This window comes from Cottoperca gobio, chromosome 13, assembly GCF_900634415.1.
Source record: "Cottoperca gobio chromosome 13, fCotGob3.1, whole genome shotgun sequence".
Lineage (NCBI taxonomy): Eukaryota > Metazoa > Chordata > Actinopteri > Perciformes > Bovichtidae > Cottoperca > Cottoperca gobio.
Genome location: NC_041367.1, coordinates 1936365 through 1956069, shown reverse-complemented (window position 1 = coordinate 1956069; position 19705 = coordinate 1936365). Strand labels below are relative to the sequence as shown.

Here is a 19705-nt window from a genome sequence, read left to right as displayed (position 1 = left end):
GCATAACTAGGGGCTGATCCAGGGCAAACCTGAGCCAGCCCTAACTATAAGCTTTATCAAAAAGGAAAGTCTTTAGCCTACTCTTAAATGTGGAGAGTGTGTCTGCCTCCTGAACACAAACTGGAAGCTGGTTCCACTGGAGAGGAGCTTGATAGCTGATACATGTATTTAATACATGTATTAAATATTGTGCATGCTGCAGCTTATAAGGACATTTAATGCAACTGAGCTGTTGTTAACTTCCTGTGTTCCTGTGTGACAATTAAAAATATCTGACAAACATCAGCTGGTTGTCTTGGCTGTGAATGTGCTTCTTAATCAAGGTTTGTTTAATATGTAACCTGCTGCGACACGTGACAAACTGCACGTGCATTTTCATATGAACTTACAAAAGCTAACTTGCTGCTACTGAAAGAAAATGCCATTACTGGCGTATTAGCAAAAGAGCAGAGACAGTAAATCTGTCTGATTAAAAGACGAATAGATTTTATGAGAAGCATTCAGGAGGGTTTGTATGAAGGATATTTTTGGCTCTTTGTACTCCAGCACTACGTGAATCATAATTCAGAAGTAAAATGTGTGATAAACACAGTAAATAAGTTCGGTCGTGTCAGAGAGACCTTAATATCCTAATATTTTAAATGTTATATTTATTCTACGCAGCTTAGCTCAGGGGAAATAAAGTGAGCCGTATGAGTAACACCTCTGAGAACATAAAGAAACATCCAGGACTTATGTTGTTGCTCAACATGTTGCATGGTCTTCCTGTTGTGTGTGTGTGTTAGTGTGTGAGCCATAGAGACTGTGTGTGCAGCTTGTGTTTATCTGTGTGTATAGTCTTGTTAATACACGGGTGATTAAACTTCCAATTAGTTGTTTTAGTGCTTCATCCAGAACACACACCAGCAGAAAAGATTCTCTTCTACCGAGTTCATTTCACTGAGCCTGAAACATGGCCTCCTGCCATGACACGTCAGCAAGTGTTGAACCCACGCACACACACACACACACACACACACACACACACACACACACACACACACACACACACACACACCCTGACAGTATCACTCCTCGCAAATAAACAGAGATGTTAATTAATTCCGCCAAATGCGATTACATTTGTTTCGTGCTGTTGACTAATAACTGCGATTACTGCAGGACTTGAGGAAATAAAAGTAACCGCCGCTGTTCTCTGCAACAGCCATTTCAGGCTCCCTTGTCATATTTCTTTATAATTAAGTTGGACTGGCTCCAGGTACTTCTTGTGTTGCTCGGCAGGCCCACGCAGGAGCCTTCTCCCTGCGTCACTGAGTTTGTATCTCTCACTGCTCACAACAATGGCTTAGTGCCCGAGCAGCGAACAGACACACCACTGAGGTCAGGAAGAGAAGGAGAGATTACACGATGCCCCCTCGTCTCAAACTGAGGCCTCGGACTGCAGAGGATTAGAGACAATAGTCACGTTTCCATCCGTCCAGCAATCAGGAGATGTTTCAGGGATTTTAATCCAGCAGATGAGTTAAAGCCAGGAAACTTTACGTTTGATCTAAAGAACTAAATGGATTAATTCAATAATTCATTCAATATTTAAATCACAAGAGGCACTTTATCAAATCAAATCAAATTTATTTATACAGCCCAATATCACAAATGATACATTTGTCATTTGTGCTTTACAGACTGTACAGGATACGACACCCTCTGTCCTCAGACCCTCTGTCCTTAGACCCTCTGTCTTTAGACCCTCTGTCCTTAGACCCTCTGTCCTCAGACCTTCTGTCCTTAGACCCTCTGTCTTTAGACCCTCTGTCCTCAGACCCTCTGTCCTCAGACCCTCTGTCTTTAGACCCTCTGTCCTTAGACCCTCTGTCCTTAGACCCTCTGTCCTTAGACCCTCTGTCCTTAGACCCTATGTCCTCAGACCCTCTGTCTTTAGACCCTCTGTCCTTGGACCCTCTGTCCTCAGACCCTCTGTCCTTGGACCCTCTGTCCTTAGACCCTCTGTCATTAGACCCTCTGTCCTTACACCCTCTGTCCTTACACCCTCTGTCCTTACACCCTCTGTCCTTAGACCCTCTGTCCTCAGACCCTCTGTCCTTGGACCCTCTGTCCTTAGACCCTCTGTCATTAGACCCTCTGTCCTTGGACCCTCACATCGAACAAAGAAAAACTTCCTAAAAGAAACCCCATAATTAAAGGAGGAACATGTTAGAAACCTCAGGGAGAGACTGAGGAGGGATCCCTCTCCCAGGACGGACAGACAGTGCAATAGATGTCGTGTGTACAGGATAAACAACATAGTACAAATACAACATTTGGCAGAAATGATGATGTGTTGAAAAAGAGAAAGTTTGGATGAATCCAGGAAAATGTCAATAAGGCTTCCCGGTGTCCAGCAGGACCAGGGCAGCAGGCGCAGCCACGATTCATGATCCTGACGTAAACTTTATCAGAGGCAACCTGCCACATGAGACACAGAAACTCTGGGGATGATGCCCCGGATGATGAGTTAGTAACATACATTTACATAAATGCATACAGATAGAGAGGGAGAAGAAGAGAGGGAGGGGGGGAGAGAGGAAGAGAGCAGGGAGGTGTCCCCCGGCAGTCTAAGCCTATAGCAGCATAACTAGGAGCTGATCCAAGGCAAGCCTGAGCCAGCCCTAACTATAAGCTTTATCAGAGAGGAAAGTCTTTAGCCTACTCTTAAATGTGGAGAGGGTGTCTGTCTCCCGAATATTTGTTAAAAGCGTCAAACTACTCATATTAATTCTGCTTTAAGTTTTGTGGTACGTTCCGGCCCTCAAGTCGTATTCTTCGGTGTTAGAAAAAAATATTTGTTTGTTGCAGATCTTCACTAAAAATGACATTTAAAAATATATTTTTTATGAATATTAAAATAATGACGCAAAGACGATTATTCCCTCCAATATCATGAATCATATCGCACTAATAATTGCAATAACATTTAAAAAATAATTGCTATTAGATATTGTTTCAAAATGATGATTCCTGGTGATTCATATCTTTGATTCAAACTTTGACTCTTCTACTTCCTTCTTTCAGACTTTCACTTAAGGATGTCCTTAAGTTTTAGGATCCAATATTTATTTAAATTCTATACTTGTTTGTACATTATACTATTGTTCACTTCCTTAGAAAGAACCAAAGCGTCACAAAATAAGTGCAATGCAGCAGATTCATTTAGACTTTATACAAACACTTTATTCTCTGTGAACTCGCTCCCTGTAGCTTTATATATTATCTGCCGACGCTGTTACAGAGTGTGAGTCTGAACACTGAGCGTCCGATGTTTGCACTCTCAGGTCAGTGTCCTCTAAACATCCTTCAGCTGAATGAAGAAGAAGAATCCTTGGCTTGCACACACTTCCTGCTAACAACAGGAACTCTATATGTACAAGTGATGACACAATGACAAAGAGTCTTAAGTCTCCAGTGTAGTGCAGTGTGAGGAGTGGATTTCTCTTTATTTACCTATTTGGGACACGTTTATATTAGACTCTTATTATGTATTTTATTAAAAATGTCATGAGAAAAACGTAGTATAGTATGTCATACATAAGTCATCTAGTATGCCCTAAAAGGTCAGAATATGGTATGTCATAATAAAGTCACAATAATGTCATAAAAGGTTATTATACAGTACTTTTAAAAACAAAAACTATTTAAAAAGTCGTAGTTTACTACATCTAAAAAAGTCATAGTATAGAAAGTCATAAAAAGTCATGAAAAGTCTGTTCATGACTCGTCCCTGGCTCGTACAACCACAACAGTAACGTTGTGCACGGATGAGACGTTGTGTATTGGAAGTCACGCTAAGCAAATATCTTACAAAAACCTCTCGTCCGCATCCCGTATGCAAAGTCACTTTTTAAACGCTCTGCTTTGACGTTCAGACCGGCTCCTTCTTACTGACATTTCCTTTCACTTTTTCTAATTCTATTCATAGAAATGTAAAAAAAACGAGCCAGCTAGAGATGAGGAAACATATGTGGATTCATCATATGGATTTATGCATTGCAGCATTGTCTATGTCAGAATGTAGGTGACAAAAAAAACCCAGGATGCAAAGCAGCTGAAATCTTAAAGCCCAGGTCTGCAGGAAATAAGCTTGTTATGATTCTCTGCTGGCTGCAGAGCTGCAGACGGGAGAGCATTGATGTCCCTCCCACTGACAGATGTTTGTGTGCCTGAAAGGCCTTCAATGAAATGTAAAAACAAAAATCGGGTTGTTTGTTCAGCTTTCACGGCTTACACAGCCATCCACTCCACCCCCATCATCCCCCCCTCTCTCTCTTCTGTCCTTTTCTCATTTTAATGTCTCTTGTTTTGCATTTGATTGATGTGTAATCTGCCGTCTTTACGTTGTGTGTATCAGCAGACGCATCAGAACGTCTGTGAGTCAGATCTTTGTGTTGTCTGCACACAGCCAGCTATCTCGAGTCCTACAGAGCCGATACGTGTCCGTCTATTAAAGGTTGCCAGTGGATGCTGTGCATTTAGACACATGCTAGCACACGCTGACAGGCACGCAGGGAGGCAGGGAAGCAGGCGTGCACGCATGAAAGCACAGCGGGCACACTGCTGTAGGTCTGTGTCTGCTGCCTAACAACTGCCAGAGCGTTTCCCCCTGAACAACTGCACGCCCTGCGCTCCAGATTTATCAGCTTTCAGTGCAGCTAAGAGTTCCTGTTGTTGTATTGATCAACTAGCTGCTGGTAATGTTCCATTCTTCTATCTTCTGACGCTGTATAGGTGTTCTTGTTACTTAGGAACAGAGATATTTTATAAAAATGTCCCCAAGTGCTCGTCTGTGCCCGCTGTCACCCTTTGGTGCGGTGCAGTGGAGGGTCCTTGTATAAGACCTTCTCTTCACTGAACAGGGGTCAACCATGTTAAGTGAAATCAGGAGGAAAATAAAGAAATGCACTCGACACTCACAAAGCCCAATTTAGACATGGCAGACGTGGTGTGTGAGGAAGATTGTAGTCAATGTCATGGTGTCGTGAGAGCTTTCAGTCATATTAGTCTCCAGTGAAACGTTGCACTTCAGCCTGCACTTACTTTCTTATGATTTCTGATTCCACTTTCTGCACGCTATATGAGGCTAGCAGGAGATAAGGTTAGCATAGCATCAAGACAGCTAAAGGGGGGAAACTGCTCGTGGTTTTACTCGGAGTTCTTTTTATTTGAATTTCAAGCAAATTCTTTAAAACTGGGATAAATTTAGTTTAAAGTGTTTTGACATCTCTGTAACTTGTTTCAACGGTATGTGAAAGATTGTATTCAAATATGAAGCAAGTCATAACTACACTATGTCGTCTTTTGACCTGGAAATCACCAGAAGCACATGCATGACACTGTATGTTAGGAGTTTTACGCAGCCTTCACATTAGAGCTGCATCTGATGCTAGTCACACATCCGTCTGCCAACCCGCTCTAACTCTCCTGCCTTTCTTCACCTCTCCAGGTGTTTTGGAGAAGACACTTGCATCACCATCCCAGACATCGACGCGGTGGTGATGGTGCTGCAGCCCAGTGAGCCCCGGATAACCATCACCGGAGTGGAGAGACTGAACCGGCCGGCCTCTGACCTCCGAGCGACAGGAGGCACAGCTCTGTTCCAGGACCTCCACATCATCAGCACAGTCACCAGGGCAGACGCCACTGCACATCACACAGGTGAGGACTGTCACACGCGGGGGGAACATCTGTGCCTACAGGGGACCTACCCAGCGAGTGTTCCTCACACAGTGGGAGATAGGTACCTCCCTGCAGGTAGAAATCTGTCTTGACTAAATCTTTCAGCAGTTTATCATATTGATAATGTGTTCACTCATTCATGAGGTCCCTCAGCGCTGCACTGCCACCTGTCTACCACAACAGACCTTCAGAGAAAGCATTTCTTTCATCTGGTACATCTGCACGCATCGCAAACTCAAGAAAACAAAAGTTGTGCTTTTGCTCTCGCACTGCTAAACTCTACCGTTGGCATACGAGCCGCACCTTACCTTGGGTAAAGTGACAACAAGGCCAATGGAGAGTGAACGCCGATCACTCTCTATTGGCCTTGTTGTCACTTTACCCCATTGGCCAAATTAAAATCCCCCTGCTGTCGAAAAACCATTTCCCTTTAGACAACATTGTTTCGACTGCACCTCGGCGAATGAAGAAAACAAATGAACTGTTCTTTGTATGTTGCACTTGTATTAAGTTTGGCTTGTTTATAGCTATTTGCATTCTATTGTTTCTGTATGTTGTACTTCAAACTGACTTATTTGAAGTATTTATTTGTTGTTCTGCAAGAACTCATGATTGTTTGCACATTTTGTACGTTGCTTTGGTCAAAAGCATCAGCTGAACTGTAATGTGATGTAACACTTCCAAGTGCAATCATATTCATACAAGTGATTGGGGGCCATCTTGGACTCTGGTGTCCAGTTCTTGTATTGCATCTCGCTTTTCGCAGTTGGTAGTGGAGTAAGTTAAAAGTAGCATCACATGGAAGAACTGAACATTTAAAATGCAGCACGAGAACAATACTTGAGTAACTGTACCGCTGGTTTGCACATCCAGCTGTATCATCTTCTGCTCCGTGCAGCTCTGCTGGCTTCACCAGCATGTTGAGTCCCTCCACTCTCCTATCTGTCTTCATGTGACTGCAGACCCCCCTCCCGCCGAGTAAGACCTCCGCCTTCTCGGTTAAGGGTCCCACTGCCTTGACCAGTCACCAAATGAGTGTGACATTTAAATCCCAGCAGCTCTTGTCACGTCCAACGATCTAGCCACCGAGTCAGGAACAAGCCCGGCTTGGCTCGGCCCCCGGCCGCCGCCGCTCGCAGCCAATTAGTAGGAGATAAGCGGAGCGAAAGGGAGGTTTTAACCCTCCATTGTGTGTAATGCGGTGGCGAAGGGAAGAAAAGCAGAAAGCGGCATTGCTTTCAGGAGTCGGTGGAGCTCTTTCTGCTGGTGAAATAGACACTGCAGCTGGGGGAACGAGATTAGCTGAAAGCCAGAGAAAGACACAGAAATGGAAAAAAATAGAAAAGTAAGAGCGATGAGGAGAGAGAGTGCGTGGGAGAGGGAGGCACGATGAAGTTCCATAATGAGCAGATCTCGCCTTCACTCGGGGCTTAAAGGATTCCAGATGAATCACATTTCTTTTGCAGGGCATGTAGTAGGTTTCTTTTGGACGGCGTTAATCAGCCCCTCGCCCTCTTCTCTGCATCGTCTGTCATTCATTTGTCTTTTTATTGAGCCTGCTCAGCACCGCCTCGCTCCCATATCCATCTCCTACTACAGCCTCTGCCTCGCACCGATGCCTTTACTCAACGACAAGGTCGTCCATTCTCTCTCATCTTTAACGCGTAACGTTTTTTTACACATTTGCTTCAATGGTCATTTTTCCTCTGCTGCTTTCAAGATGTTTCTTCAGCTTCTATTTCAGTGTCTGTCCCAGCCTCTCTTCATCTCTCTTCTTTTCTTAGTAATTCTTTCTAGGGAGCCGTGCTCCATCTTCTATCTCCATCCCACCCACGCTGTAGCTGTAAGATCAGGCTGCACACAAAGCGTTCCTGAGACAGTCCTGCACTCTGCACTAGCTTGTGTCAGCTGTTGTACTTTATTCAGTTCTTCATTCATTCACGTCAGCGGGGGAAGTAAGTGTGACTCAACAGCATCTGCAAATAGTCTGAAAACAATGAAACAATCAAGACATTGATTGATAAAGTTAGTTGACAGCTATAGTGATAACATCTCTCTTTGCTGCCATTCAACAGGTAACAGAATGCGTTTTGCACATTTGGGACGTTATGTTTTATATTGACTGTATTTAACTTCCCTCCATAGTTGCTTTTTAGACATCATCAGGGAACCCTGTCTGCTCCTAAACTACATTTCCATACAACTCAACTGCATCCTCAATTACATTTCCAGCATTGGTTTCAGGTTTGGCTGAAATAAGTTCAATTGTCACGTTATTTAAGTTACATAAATAAATTGTGACTTTTGGTTTCAGACGGGACATGAAGAGCTGTTAAAGTCCTTGAGTTTGTTTGATCCATCCCAATGTCCGACCGGTCTATGATTACAAACCATAAAATAATGTCATCTGTGAGAATATGTTTCCCTCACAACATAATTGACATTGCAGTGTCATTTTTAGGCCACCAGGTGGCATTAAATACTCTTCCATGTCAGTAGGTGGCGCAATAATGACCTTGTTAATTAAAGACAATAGCGAGAGGTGTCGGTGCCAAGACGTACAACAGCGATGAAGACAATACAGCTGAAAGTTATCTTTCGTTTGGATCTACTTTCCCCGGGGATCCGACCGCACCGACTCCGACGGCGTCTGCGAGAGCTCTCAAAGCTACGTGGTAGCTGAACTCGTAGCCTAATCAAAGTGACTAAGTGACTAAGTGACTAATCACTGTGCAGAGACATTAACACCGCCTGCCTGCAAAGTATAAATGAGACGCTCGGCCCTGACGAGAAGTAGCTAAAGTCCCTCTCTCAGATTACACTGGCAGACGTATTGATGACGTCTGCAGACATCCAAGAGTTGTTTTAGAAAATATAAGAAATAAACAGTCCCAGGTTTCACACTGAGTGAGAATAAATACACTGAGAGACTAATGCATTATAATGTCTCATTTTGTAAAAATAAATGTATGTAGAAAATGTGCCTTGGCTCAAGAAAGGTGTAAAAACACTTGTTTGAGTGAAAAGGAACTTAAAGATATAATAATAATGTCTTTCCTTTGTTGTCTGTCAATTTTCAAGTTTGGTTTTTGTGTGGAACCTGCTAGCTGCTAATGTTTTCATGCAGCGCCCTGCTGTTGTGTGGAACCTGCTAGCTGCTAATGTTTTCATGCAGCGCCCTGCTGTTGTGTGGAACCTGCTAGCTGCTAATGTTTTCATGCAGCACCCTGCTGCCTTGTGGAACCTGCTAGCTGCTAATGTTTTCATGCAGCAGCCCTGCTGTTGTGTGGAACCTGCTAGCTGTTCAACCAACACAATAAGCTAACAGTCTAAAAAGCAACAAGCTAGTGTTCCCTGTAATCTCCTGAACACTGAAGGCAAACAACTTTATTTCTACTTGTTGTGCTCACTCTTCCTCTTCTCCACCTCATCACTCTGCCTCTCCCCAGAGACCCCTACACACACACACACACACACACACACACACACACACACACACACACACACACACACACACACACACACCACATATCTGTCTTTCTCCATTGGGAAGCCGTTAAACGGGCATAGCCAGTGTCCTCCCCAGAGAGCGTACAGTGAGGGAGAAGGCGGTGTAGCTGCGGAGGCTAGTGCTTAGCAGACTGTCGAACACCCAGCACTGCTGTGATGGCGGCTGTCTGAGGGGACTTGTTACCACAGCAGCTCCCCGACTCTGTGTTCAGAGAGTTGAGGAATAATTGGAGCCCGGGTGTAGAAGCAGGTGTGTTGTGTCCTGTGTGAGTTATGGTTCTTCAAAGTGTTCAGGGCTTTTGTCACACAGCGACAGCAATTAGACGTCACGAGCTTCACACCGGTCGTGTTGCATTGGATTTATCTGAACGTGGTCAGTTAGTGGGATGAGAACGTATGTAAGCACGCGGAGGAGCATAAACATGAGTTTCCAAGAAAACAGTTCATTAGGAGCGAGAAGTTCAAACTGACCTCAGATCCAGGTTGTACTGCGGGCACGGTTCCTCGTGTTTAAAAAGAATAACCGAATGAGGTGAGGAGCAAAGTTACAGCCCTGTGTGTGTGTGTGTGTGTGTGTGTGTGTGTGTGTGTGTGTGTGTGTGTGTGTGTGTGTGTGTGTTAATGTGCAGCAGGTCACCCCGGGGTGCTGGAGGAGATCATTCATAACTTGGACTACTGTGATGTGCTGGTGTTGGGAGACGAGCTGAGGCCCGAGGAGGAGTCCCTTCAACTGCAGAGAAGCACTCTGCTCGGAAAACACCTCGACGCCACTAACTCCACCTCTGGCATGTCCATATATGGTAGGTTACCACGGTCACCATCACCAAAGTGTATACATGCAGTGTTTCCCTTAGATTCACGTATGTCCTCATCTCCCCACAGGTGTGGACTCCATGTCCAACTATGAACAGGTGATCCGACAGGTGCGCTACTATAACTGGCGGCCCGGACAGCTGACGGAGAGGAGGTTCCGCCTCACCTGCTCGGAGCTCAACGGACGCTACACCAGCAATGAGTTCAACCTGGAGGTGAGTGTGACGGACGGGTGTGTGTGATGATGGAGATGTCTCTATTCGCTGGTTCCAGCTGCACAGGTGTGATCGGCTGCTGTTTATTATCGTTATTATTTGGGTTCAGGTTGGAGCGACACAAAGAAACAGAAATGGATCATGTGAATACGTGTTAGTTGCAGCTGATTGTTCCTTAACTTCAGTCCGCTGAAGTTCCAACCCTCCTCCTCGGGATACAAATAGTGATAATGGATGAAAATGTCCAGCGGGCTGACGAGCAGCTTTACAACAACAGATGACGTTGCACATATTTGCAAAAACTATTTTCAAAAATCATTAAAATCCCTCATGAGAGTCAGAAGTAGTGATAGCAAAGCTGCTTCTTACAACCAACCGGACCAAAGTGATTGAACTGGCAGAGTGAGTTTGCTGACTCAGCTCAGGTGTCTGGCAACACTTTCGCTTCGAGGGAACATTTAAAAAACGAGCTTCACTTTCAGCCTCAGCGGCCAAAAGAACGACTTGTGGACGATATGAACTGAGACACGACACACTCTCCGTGTGGAAAGAGAAAAGCATCAAACACTTGAACACTTTTAGGAACAGTGTGATTATCTCGAGCGCATCTTCAGCGGCTGAACTCGGTGAGCACGTTCCTCTGCAGACACCCTGCTCACACGCAGCTCGCCTCGTCTGGACTTATTCAAACTGTTTGCTTTGAGGGAACAAAATGTTTCACTGCGCACGGTTTGAACCTTGGAGGGTGTCGATGACTTTAGTTTGCATCTGATGTCCTGTGTTGAGCTTCCTGTTTCTCCCGGCCTCCCTCTTGTCTGGAATATATATCACCTGCATGAGTCAAGGCGAGTTTCGGCGTACAGGTGGGAGGAATGTACAACGTTACTTTGCAAAATCCTCATTTGTGCTTCATCTGTTCCCGACCAGGTGAGCGTGCTGCACAGTTCAGACGCGGGGGCGCATGTCAATCACATGGTCGCCCCGCCTCAGTACATGCAGGTGATCCACCATCCCTCCATGATCCATGACCTGTACCCCGGCCACAGCTCAGGTAAGAGCAACACTTCATCTATAATGTGGTATGATCTGCAGTTATAAGCACTCAGACATATTCTATAAGTATTATAATACATATACATAATACAACACATGATAAGTATGTTTATAATGCATTAAAGTGTGACCAGCTATTATGAAGTATTATGATACTTGACCTTATGTGTCATCATAAAGTCCTTTATATAATGATTAATGTTATAAAGCATAATAAATATGTGTGTGGCTTATAATTATATATAGCACATATATATATATATATATATATATATATATATATATATATATATATATATATGTGCTGTAAGATGGTTCTAAAGTTTATAATGCATCACATAGACATGGGCGTCAACTCATTTATTAGATTCATTTGTCACATTGTTATCTGGTGGCATATTAATATCACATCCTGTCGCATCACACTGAGATGCCACCAGCAGAGCTGTGATGGAGGAAGCCACTTTTAATCATCTACAGCAGAGATACTCAAACTCCACACGTTTCCACATGCTCGTGTGTTTGCTTTAAGTGAGTGATATGTAAATGAACTCCAGAACTATGTTCATTAAAAGAGTATTAATGAGAGGAGAGGCTCTGCTGTAGGTGTGATGTGAGATGCATGAGTTTACACATGTTCGGGGGGATATAAACGCAGGAGATGACGAATCACCGGTGGGCCCTCGTGCACCTTCACAGATGTACGGAGAAGTGCTGAGAGTCCGACCCAGGAGCTTCTCGTTAACCACTGAGCCACAAAGAAATTAAAAACACGAGCACGGGCTTTTATGTTCGCTGTCCATCCGTGGATAAACACGCCGGGATCCGAGGGAACACTCGGTTTCGCTTTCTAGTTTGCTTATCGTCGTGTTGATCTGGCTGCTGCTGTCACACAGCGAGAGACAAACCGCAGTGTGAAGGTGGCGCGGCGAGGCTCAACACCCCCCCCCCCCCCCTCCCTCGGTGCATATGAGTGAAGTAAAGAGAACATGGTGAGGAGGAGAGACACTGGTCTTAATCTAACACACCAGATTTAATTATTCATCAGACTCTAATGGATTCTACTTAGAGTCCAGTAGCCAGAGAGAGTGTGTGTGTGTGTGTGTGTGTGTGTGTGTGTGTGTGTGTGTGTGTGTGTGTGTGTGTGTGTCCACGCATCCAAACACTCATCCAAGTTCCTCTAAGGGGCTGCATGAAGCTTCACTGCGAGGAAGATCAAAGGCCATGGATTAAGTGTGAAAATCTAGGGAACTCGACTGAATCAAATGATCATCTGAGGAGTCCTCTGTGAGTCTCGTTAAACACACACACACACACACACACACACACACACACACACACACACACACACACAGCAACAGAGACTAGTGGGGAGAGGGCAGAGCACAGAGAAGTCGTGTTATTTCAGTCGGCTGGAGATCAGAGCAGGAGAGAGAAACATTTCAGATCAAGAGAAATCCCTGAATGTATTTTGTGTTTCTGCCTCTAAATACAGCTGATGATGCATCTCTGCTGCGTGTGTGTGTGTGTGTGTGTGTGTGTGTGTGTGTGTGTGTGTGTGTGTGTGTGTGTGTGTGTGTGTGTGTGTGTGTGTGTGTGTGTGTGTGCACCGGGACCTTCACTCAACTTCAGTTTTTATAGAAATTGCAAACACTCTGTAGGTTAAACACGAATATCAGATTTGTTCTTGCCCGTTTCTTTGGGTAAGAAACAAACATTAAACCAAAGTATCGACCAAATAGAATTTTGAAATGCTAAATGTGCTGCATTTAAACACCTCTTTTATCCAAAGCTCACCCTTTCACACACACACACACACACACACACACACACACACACACACACACACACACACACACACACACACACACACTGTTGCACGGCACCGGCCTGAGCAGAGAGAGTTCAGTGTTTTATAATAATGACCTTAAATATTAATAAGTTACTGTCACACCAACACCTGGTTAGAAGAGGAAAGGTCAAAGGTCAAAGAATGCGGGTCGTCTTAAAGACACTGAAATGAAAGTTAATGTTTGATTCAACACAATTTATTAAAAAATAAATATATGACTTATTGTAAAATGCAAAAAGACAAATCGAACTCAGCGGACGTGGATTTGATTTCCAGTCGTCTGCTTAATAGTTTTGGTCCGAACATCACATGTGTGGCCCCCCAGCCTGCAGACGAGAGGCTCTGCAGGTGGAACGGAGCTCAGTGGACGAGCCAAAGTGTTCACAGTTATTACAATTCATCCCGAGTGGAACATAAATGTCTCAACATGTCATGACAATCAATAGTTATAGCGGTACAACAGCGAGGATGAAAGTGATGGACGGACTGACAGGTGTCCAGGTGACACGAGGACAACCGGTGAATACTGCCAAAGAATTACATCATAGAAAAGAATCAATACGTTCAAGATCACAATCATCTTGTTCAAAGTTTAAAAAGGCCTCGCGTTGAATAACATGAGAAAGAAATGAATCAATATGCTCCCAATCAATATCCAAGGGACCATGAAAACAGAGCTGCAACATAACGATTGATCTGCAGCTGATGGAGCTGTTGTAGCGGGCTGTGCGGAGCGTCGGAGCGTCGGAGCGTCGGAGCGTCGGAGCGAAGATACAGTTGCATCATGACGTGTGTGGGATCCGGTGAAAAGTATGAAAACAGAAACTTATTCTTGTCTGGTGACTTCTGACCGAAACGTGTTAGACCAAAGATAGAACAAGTGTGTGGGATTTATGTGAACTTCTCTCTTCCGTCTCTCTCACCCCTCGCTCTTCTCTCTTCTCGTTCTCAGCCGTGCCAAGCGCCGCCACCGTGGTCATTGTGATGTGCATCGCGGCTCTGGTGGTGGTGGTGGTGCTGGGCATCTATCGCCTCCACCTGACCCACCAGCAGGAGGTCAAGCTGGCAGAGACGGCTAAAGAGGCGGACGGGAGCTGGGACGACTCGGCTCTGACCATCACGGTCAACCCGATGGAGGTAGGAGGACGGGGGGTGGGAGGAGGGGGCGGGGATGTGGGACATTCACATGTCTGCTTTTGCATTAAGACTAAAAGGATAAATGAATTTACGACTGAATATTTCTCACCACAGAACCTGCAGGAGCCCCAGGCTGCAGAGGAGGAGGCCAGCGAGGAAGAGGAGGAGGAGGAGGAGGAGGAGGAGGATGAAGAGGAGGAGGATGACATCACCAGCGCTGAGTCAGACGACAGCGAGGAGGAAGTGGACGTCCAGCTACCCAGGATGCAACGCCCGAGCAAGAAGGGACAAAACTGGGACAAAACAACGATATCTTATTGAAACACACACTCACAGTCACTCACACACACACACATTCTGCAACACGTGCATACTGAAACCTCCGATCAGAGGGTTGAAACAAAAAGACTTGATGTGATGCTGATGCTCTAAGTGAGGTAATATCGCCCCCTACTGGAAGACCGCTGAAACACAAACAGTGCAATGATTTAACTTTAGCCTCCCGTTTTATACAGCCGATAAGAAATAATACGACTTTCATCCGTCTTAAAGGGACAGCTCGCCAAATTAAGCAGCTGCTCCTCGAGTTATCTCTCTCCCATCGCAGTGTACACACCACAACTACGATCTTAAGTTAAAGTTTGAACCTCACGTTGTGGAGGAACCCTGCACCATGCATCCAGCTCCACGTCCCACTCTGAGATCTCTGATGTCCCAATGCAAAACAGTCTTTATTTAAGGAAGTAAAGAATGTGACTATTTTTCTTTGTATACTCCATGTTAATGATCAGTCTTTATTCTAGCCCACGTGGCAAAGCCAGGTGATTTTACAGAAATAGCATATTTTCAATGGTACTCAAAAAAAACCTAAAAAACACGATCTGTGTGTCGTCATGGTGAACTAGCAAAGGTGTCCGAGTTCTGGGGTTTTGGGAAAGACGGAGGAGTCTCCTTGTACATTTTTATACACTCCTTTCTTGTAAATATTGAGTATAGTAGGTGAACCCCACCCCCGACCCTCCCACCCCACTCCCCAACACCTTTCTCCCCCCAGAAACCCTCCTGTCCACCTGTAAACAGCACACATGCCACCTCGTCACATGTATGTACCCTGAGCCCTGACCCCTCCGTCCTCTCTGTGTGTTTCTACATCATTCCAGCTGACCCGCCAGTTGGCTTTGTTAGGGTGGATGTGCCCCCGCCTCACTTAAAGCTGCACTGGGCAAGATGTTCACCCAAATCACACAGCAGGGACGCGTGCGAGAAGAGAGTCCCGTCCGCGATGAGATCTTAAGTCTCAGGCGTGGTCGCAGCAGCGAGGACCCGAACACGGAGAGCTCGCTGACAGGAAGCCGCACTAATAACAGAACCATCTCCTCCGAGGCGTTAATGCTGCACTAACGCTGAGCAGTTACAACGTTCTGCAAGGAAACTTAAACGTTGGAATTTAAAGAAGTCAATAGATGCAAAAATCAACATTAAACCCTGACGGACTTTTAAAGGCCAAAATCGTTATTTAATAAATGTGATAATTCTATACGTTTGTGCTTTTAATATAAAAATATTGCATAAATGTTTTTTTAGAAGGATCGTTTAAATGTACTTAAATGTAATAAAGAATATTATAGAATATATACTGTGTGGTTAAACTTCTAAACACTATGAACAACAACAGATATGAAGATAAGAATAATAAGGCTCAAATATATTTATTTTATTATTTAATAGAAACTATAATAAATTAACATTAAAGCTTAAATAAATATATAAATATATGAATCAGCTGGCCCGAAACACAACTCCAGAGCATGCACTTTAATTAGAAGCTGCCACAGCATCACTGTTATGTGCACTGTTTGTAGTTATATACTGTATGTAGCTAGCTAATGTTGCATTAGCTAGCTACATACAGGATATATATATATATATATATATATATATATATATATATATATATATATCCTGTATGTAGCTAGCTAATGCAACATTAGCTGTCCCGTGGGGAAATAATATCATTATATTATTGTGAGGAGAATGCACTGAGACTTCACCAGTGAGAACATGTTCCAACTGCTAACTTTGAATGAAATGCAGCATTAATGAAAGAGCTGTAGGTGCAGGCACGATGTCACGCTGCATCAGTCCCACTTCACCGGCTGCACTCGGTGCAGGATTGTGGATCTGCCCGGTGCAGCTTTACATCAGAGCTGACATGCGTTTGGCGAGCAGAGTCGCTCTTGAGGTTTCTTCACCTTGAAGTGAAAGGGCATTAATCTGAAGCCAGTCTGTGTGCAACGCTCGGTAGCAAAGAATCCACAAACTAAAGGAAGTTTAGCAGCGTGTGACTCGCAGATAAAACAAGGTGTGGTTAGTGTGTCGTCGTCCCCCCCCCCCCCCGCTCACCTGCTGGAGGACCGGCTGTGTGTGTATACTGTAGCTCTGTGTTCATGTAAAGATCTCATATGTCGTTTAAGAGTTTTCTTCATCTACTGTGACACCTGTTCTTGTGACGTCACCTCCCTCCTTGCACCCTCCTCCCCGGAACCTTAGGTGGATTTTGCATCGCCCCCACCCCCCCCTCTCCCTAATGTTGTCCTGACGTTTGTTTTAGAAGGAGGACGGTGAAATAAACATGGAACCTTGTAAAATGTGTAAACGTTTCTGTTTTTTAAGTTTTCCTTTTTTTTCTGGACTCTTTGGTCTGTTTTTCTTTGCAATGGTCACTGCAGCACTTTCTGTACATCGGCCAATAAAAACTTGTTTTGGAATCTAGCTGTGGCTCTCGTGTGTGTGTGTGTGTGTGTGTGTGTGTGTGTGTGTGTGTGTGTGTGTGTGTGTGTGTGTGTGTGTGTGTGTGTGACTATAATTGTAATGTTAAGACCATGATCTGATGATGAAAGTGTAACATCTGGGATCAGTGTTTTAATAACTGTGTGCAATCTGATCCCGGTTATTGATGCAGAAATAACGCACACGTGTTGTGCGTTAGTGTAAAATCCATTTAGTGAGAATATGTCAAAACATGTCTCAATAGTGAAGTTCTGTTTTTATACGCTTTATTTACAACCGTACATTTCACTCGCAGCGACGGGAACCTTTGAACATTTCTCTGAGGACATTCATTTCACTGGATTCAATGATCCATCTGCTCTTCAAACTGCTCTTTCCCCCCCCCACCACTGCATTACTTTGTATTAGTGTATAAAAGACTTGTACGGTATGAAATAGGCCAAACAAGCACGGAGGCCAGCGAACATGAGCGCGTCTCTCTGTGTCCTGCAGAGCTGCTTCTCAAGGGTGGATTCAATCAGTTCAGTCTCAACTCTTCTCTGAACAGAAATACATGCACAGTGTCAGCCTCGGGGTGACTACTGCTCTCAGTACTGTTATTATTTATAAAGTACACCCATGGAGCCCAGCAGGGGGGGGCCTCAGGACAGACGGGGCCCTATGCAAAGTGAAAGCGCCGGTTAAACATGCAGGGATGTTTCACTGGGAGGAGTTCGCTTTGATTTGTCTCGCTGTCTTCTATGTAATATAAGAGCAGTATCTTTGGTCGTATCTTTCTCTGTGTGCCAGAGAATAAAAGTGAAGTTGTGTCCAACGTGCAGCGGTCTCTCTGCTCTGTGCACGCTCTGGATCAACTCCTCTACTGGCTTGTGTGCTCTCTCCGTGGTGCTGAAGTGCAGCTCAGCACCTCAGACAGCAACACGCACAGCTGCTCAGACTCCTGCAGGTGATCACAAACCTTCATTTCCCAGCCGAGATGGCACTGGTCATTCTTTATTTTAGATTTCAGGGATCACAGCTGCACGAAGCTTTGTGTTTGTTGCACTTTATTTTTAAAACAATAGACTTTTATAACATTACAGATCAGGAACAGTGTTTATCCTGTACACACGACATCTATTGCACGTCTGTCCGTCCTGGGAGAGGGATCCCTCCTCAGTCTCTCTCTGAGGTTTCTTCCATTTCCCCCCCTTTAATTATGAGGTTTCTTTTAGGAAGTTTTTCCTTGTGCGATGCGAGGGTCTAAAGACAGAGGGTCTAAAGACAGAGGGTCTAAGGACAGAGGGTCTAAGGACAGAGGGTCTAAGGACAGAGGGTCTGAGGACAGAGGGTCTAAGGACAGAGGGTGTAAGGACAGAGGGTCTAAAGACAGAGGGTCTAAGGACAGAGGGTCTAAGGACAGAGGGTCTAAGGACAGAGGGTCTGAGGACAGAGGGTCTAAGGACAGAGGGTCTAAGGACAGAGGGTGTCGTAACCTGTACAGTCTGTAAAGCACACTGAGTGAAGCAAAGAGGAGTTGTGCAAAGTGAGGACATGTGTAACTGATCTTCCTTAGATTTCTTTTTAATATCTTCCTTTGCTACTGTTATATACTTTGTTTTATTCTAATTTAAATATTTGAATATTCTGTGTATGTGCAGGGGCATCGAGTGATCCTGTGTTGTGCAATGACAATAAATCCATATTAAATGTATTTTCTTTTGCATTCTGCAGTTTACAGACTCAGCTCTTCACTGCAGCCACATCCTAAAGAGTGCATGATCAGTAGGGTGTCTCCCTCTGGTGGGGGGAGACTATACTGCACATCTACACACCATCACGTTTAACCCTCGTCTTTAGGGATTAGCAAGATTTATAAGAACCTTTACTTAAAACCTGTTCTACAATCAGTGTGACTGTCGGCTCGAGAGCTTTACAGGCTGCATGAACTGCAGCTACACGATATAAAAAGAGTTAAAATATTCACAAAACTTTATTTTCCATTGTAGAGAGCAGAGCGGGGGAGGCCCCCAGGCGTTGTCACCGTCACTCTCGACTCACAAACAAAAATAGACTTTAGACTTCACACAAATAAAACATCAATCCTTCTCCAGCTTCACTATAAATATCCACTTATCTAACGATCATTTCAATTCCTTATTAGTTTTACTTTATTCGACCTCGACACGCGTTTCCTCGCTCTTGTCATTGTTGGTGGCGTGATGACAGTCAGTGTCAATCACAGCAGCATCCAGCGAGAGGGAAGTGGAGGCAGCAGGTTATGAATAATGAAGTCCAACTTGCCTGCAACAGAAATAGAGTACTCTTACTCCCATATACATTATTTAATGAGCTGCGTTACAGTCCAGGCAGTGAGGATGAAGTTGAAGGCTTAATTGTAACCTTAAAAAACAACGGAGGGAATGTGAGGATGTTTGATCTGTACACACACACACACACACACACACACACACGAGCTCTCTGAGGTCATTTATAAAGTGATATGTGAGGAAGGAAACAAAGGCAGAGGCCTTTCAGTGTGCCGGTGCTGAGCAGAGAGGACAGCGTCGCTGCTTTACAACCGGTTAGTAACAGTTTACTGCAGAACTATGAATGTGTTTTTATATAT

General features: G+C 44.5%; 1 protein-coding gene across 1 annotated transcript in view; it reads left to right on the top strand.

Moving 5' to 3' along the window:
• The window catches only part of LOC115017741 (calsyntenin-2-like), a 124356-nt gene extending 108125 nt beyond the window's left edge, over positions 1–16231 (top strand). Inside the window, exons 12-17 of the mRNA XM_029446428.1 lie at positions 5495–5706; positions 9867–10037; positions 10120–10265; positions 11193–11316; positions 14123–14307; positions 14422–16231. Of these exons, the coding sequence (XP_029302288.1) occupies positions 5495–5706; positions 9867–10037; positions 10120–10265; positions 11193–11316; positions 14123–14307; positions 14422–14628 (1045 nt within the window). The 3' untranslated portion in view covers positions 14629–16231. The remainder of the gene's footprint in view (positions 1–5494; positions 5707–9866; positions 10038–10119; positions 10266–11192; positions 11317–14122; positions 14308–14421) is intronic.
• Positions 16232–19705: the final 3474 nt, after the last annotated feature.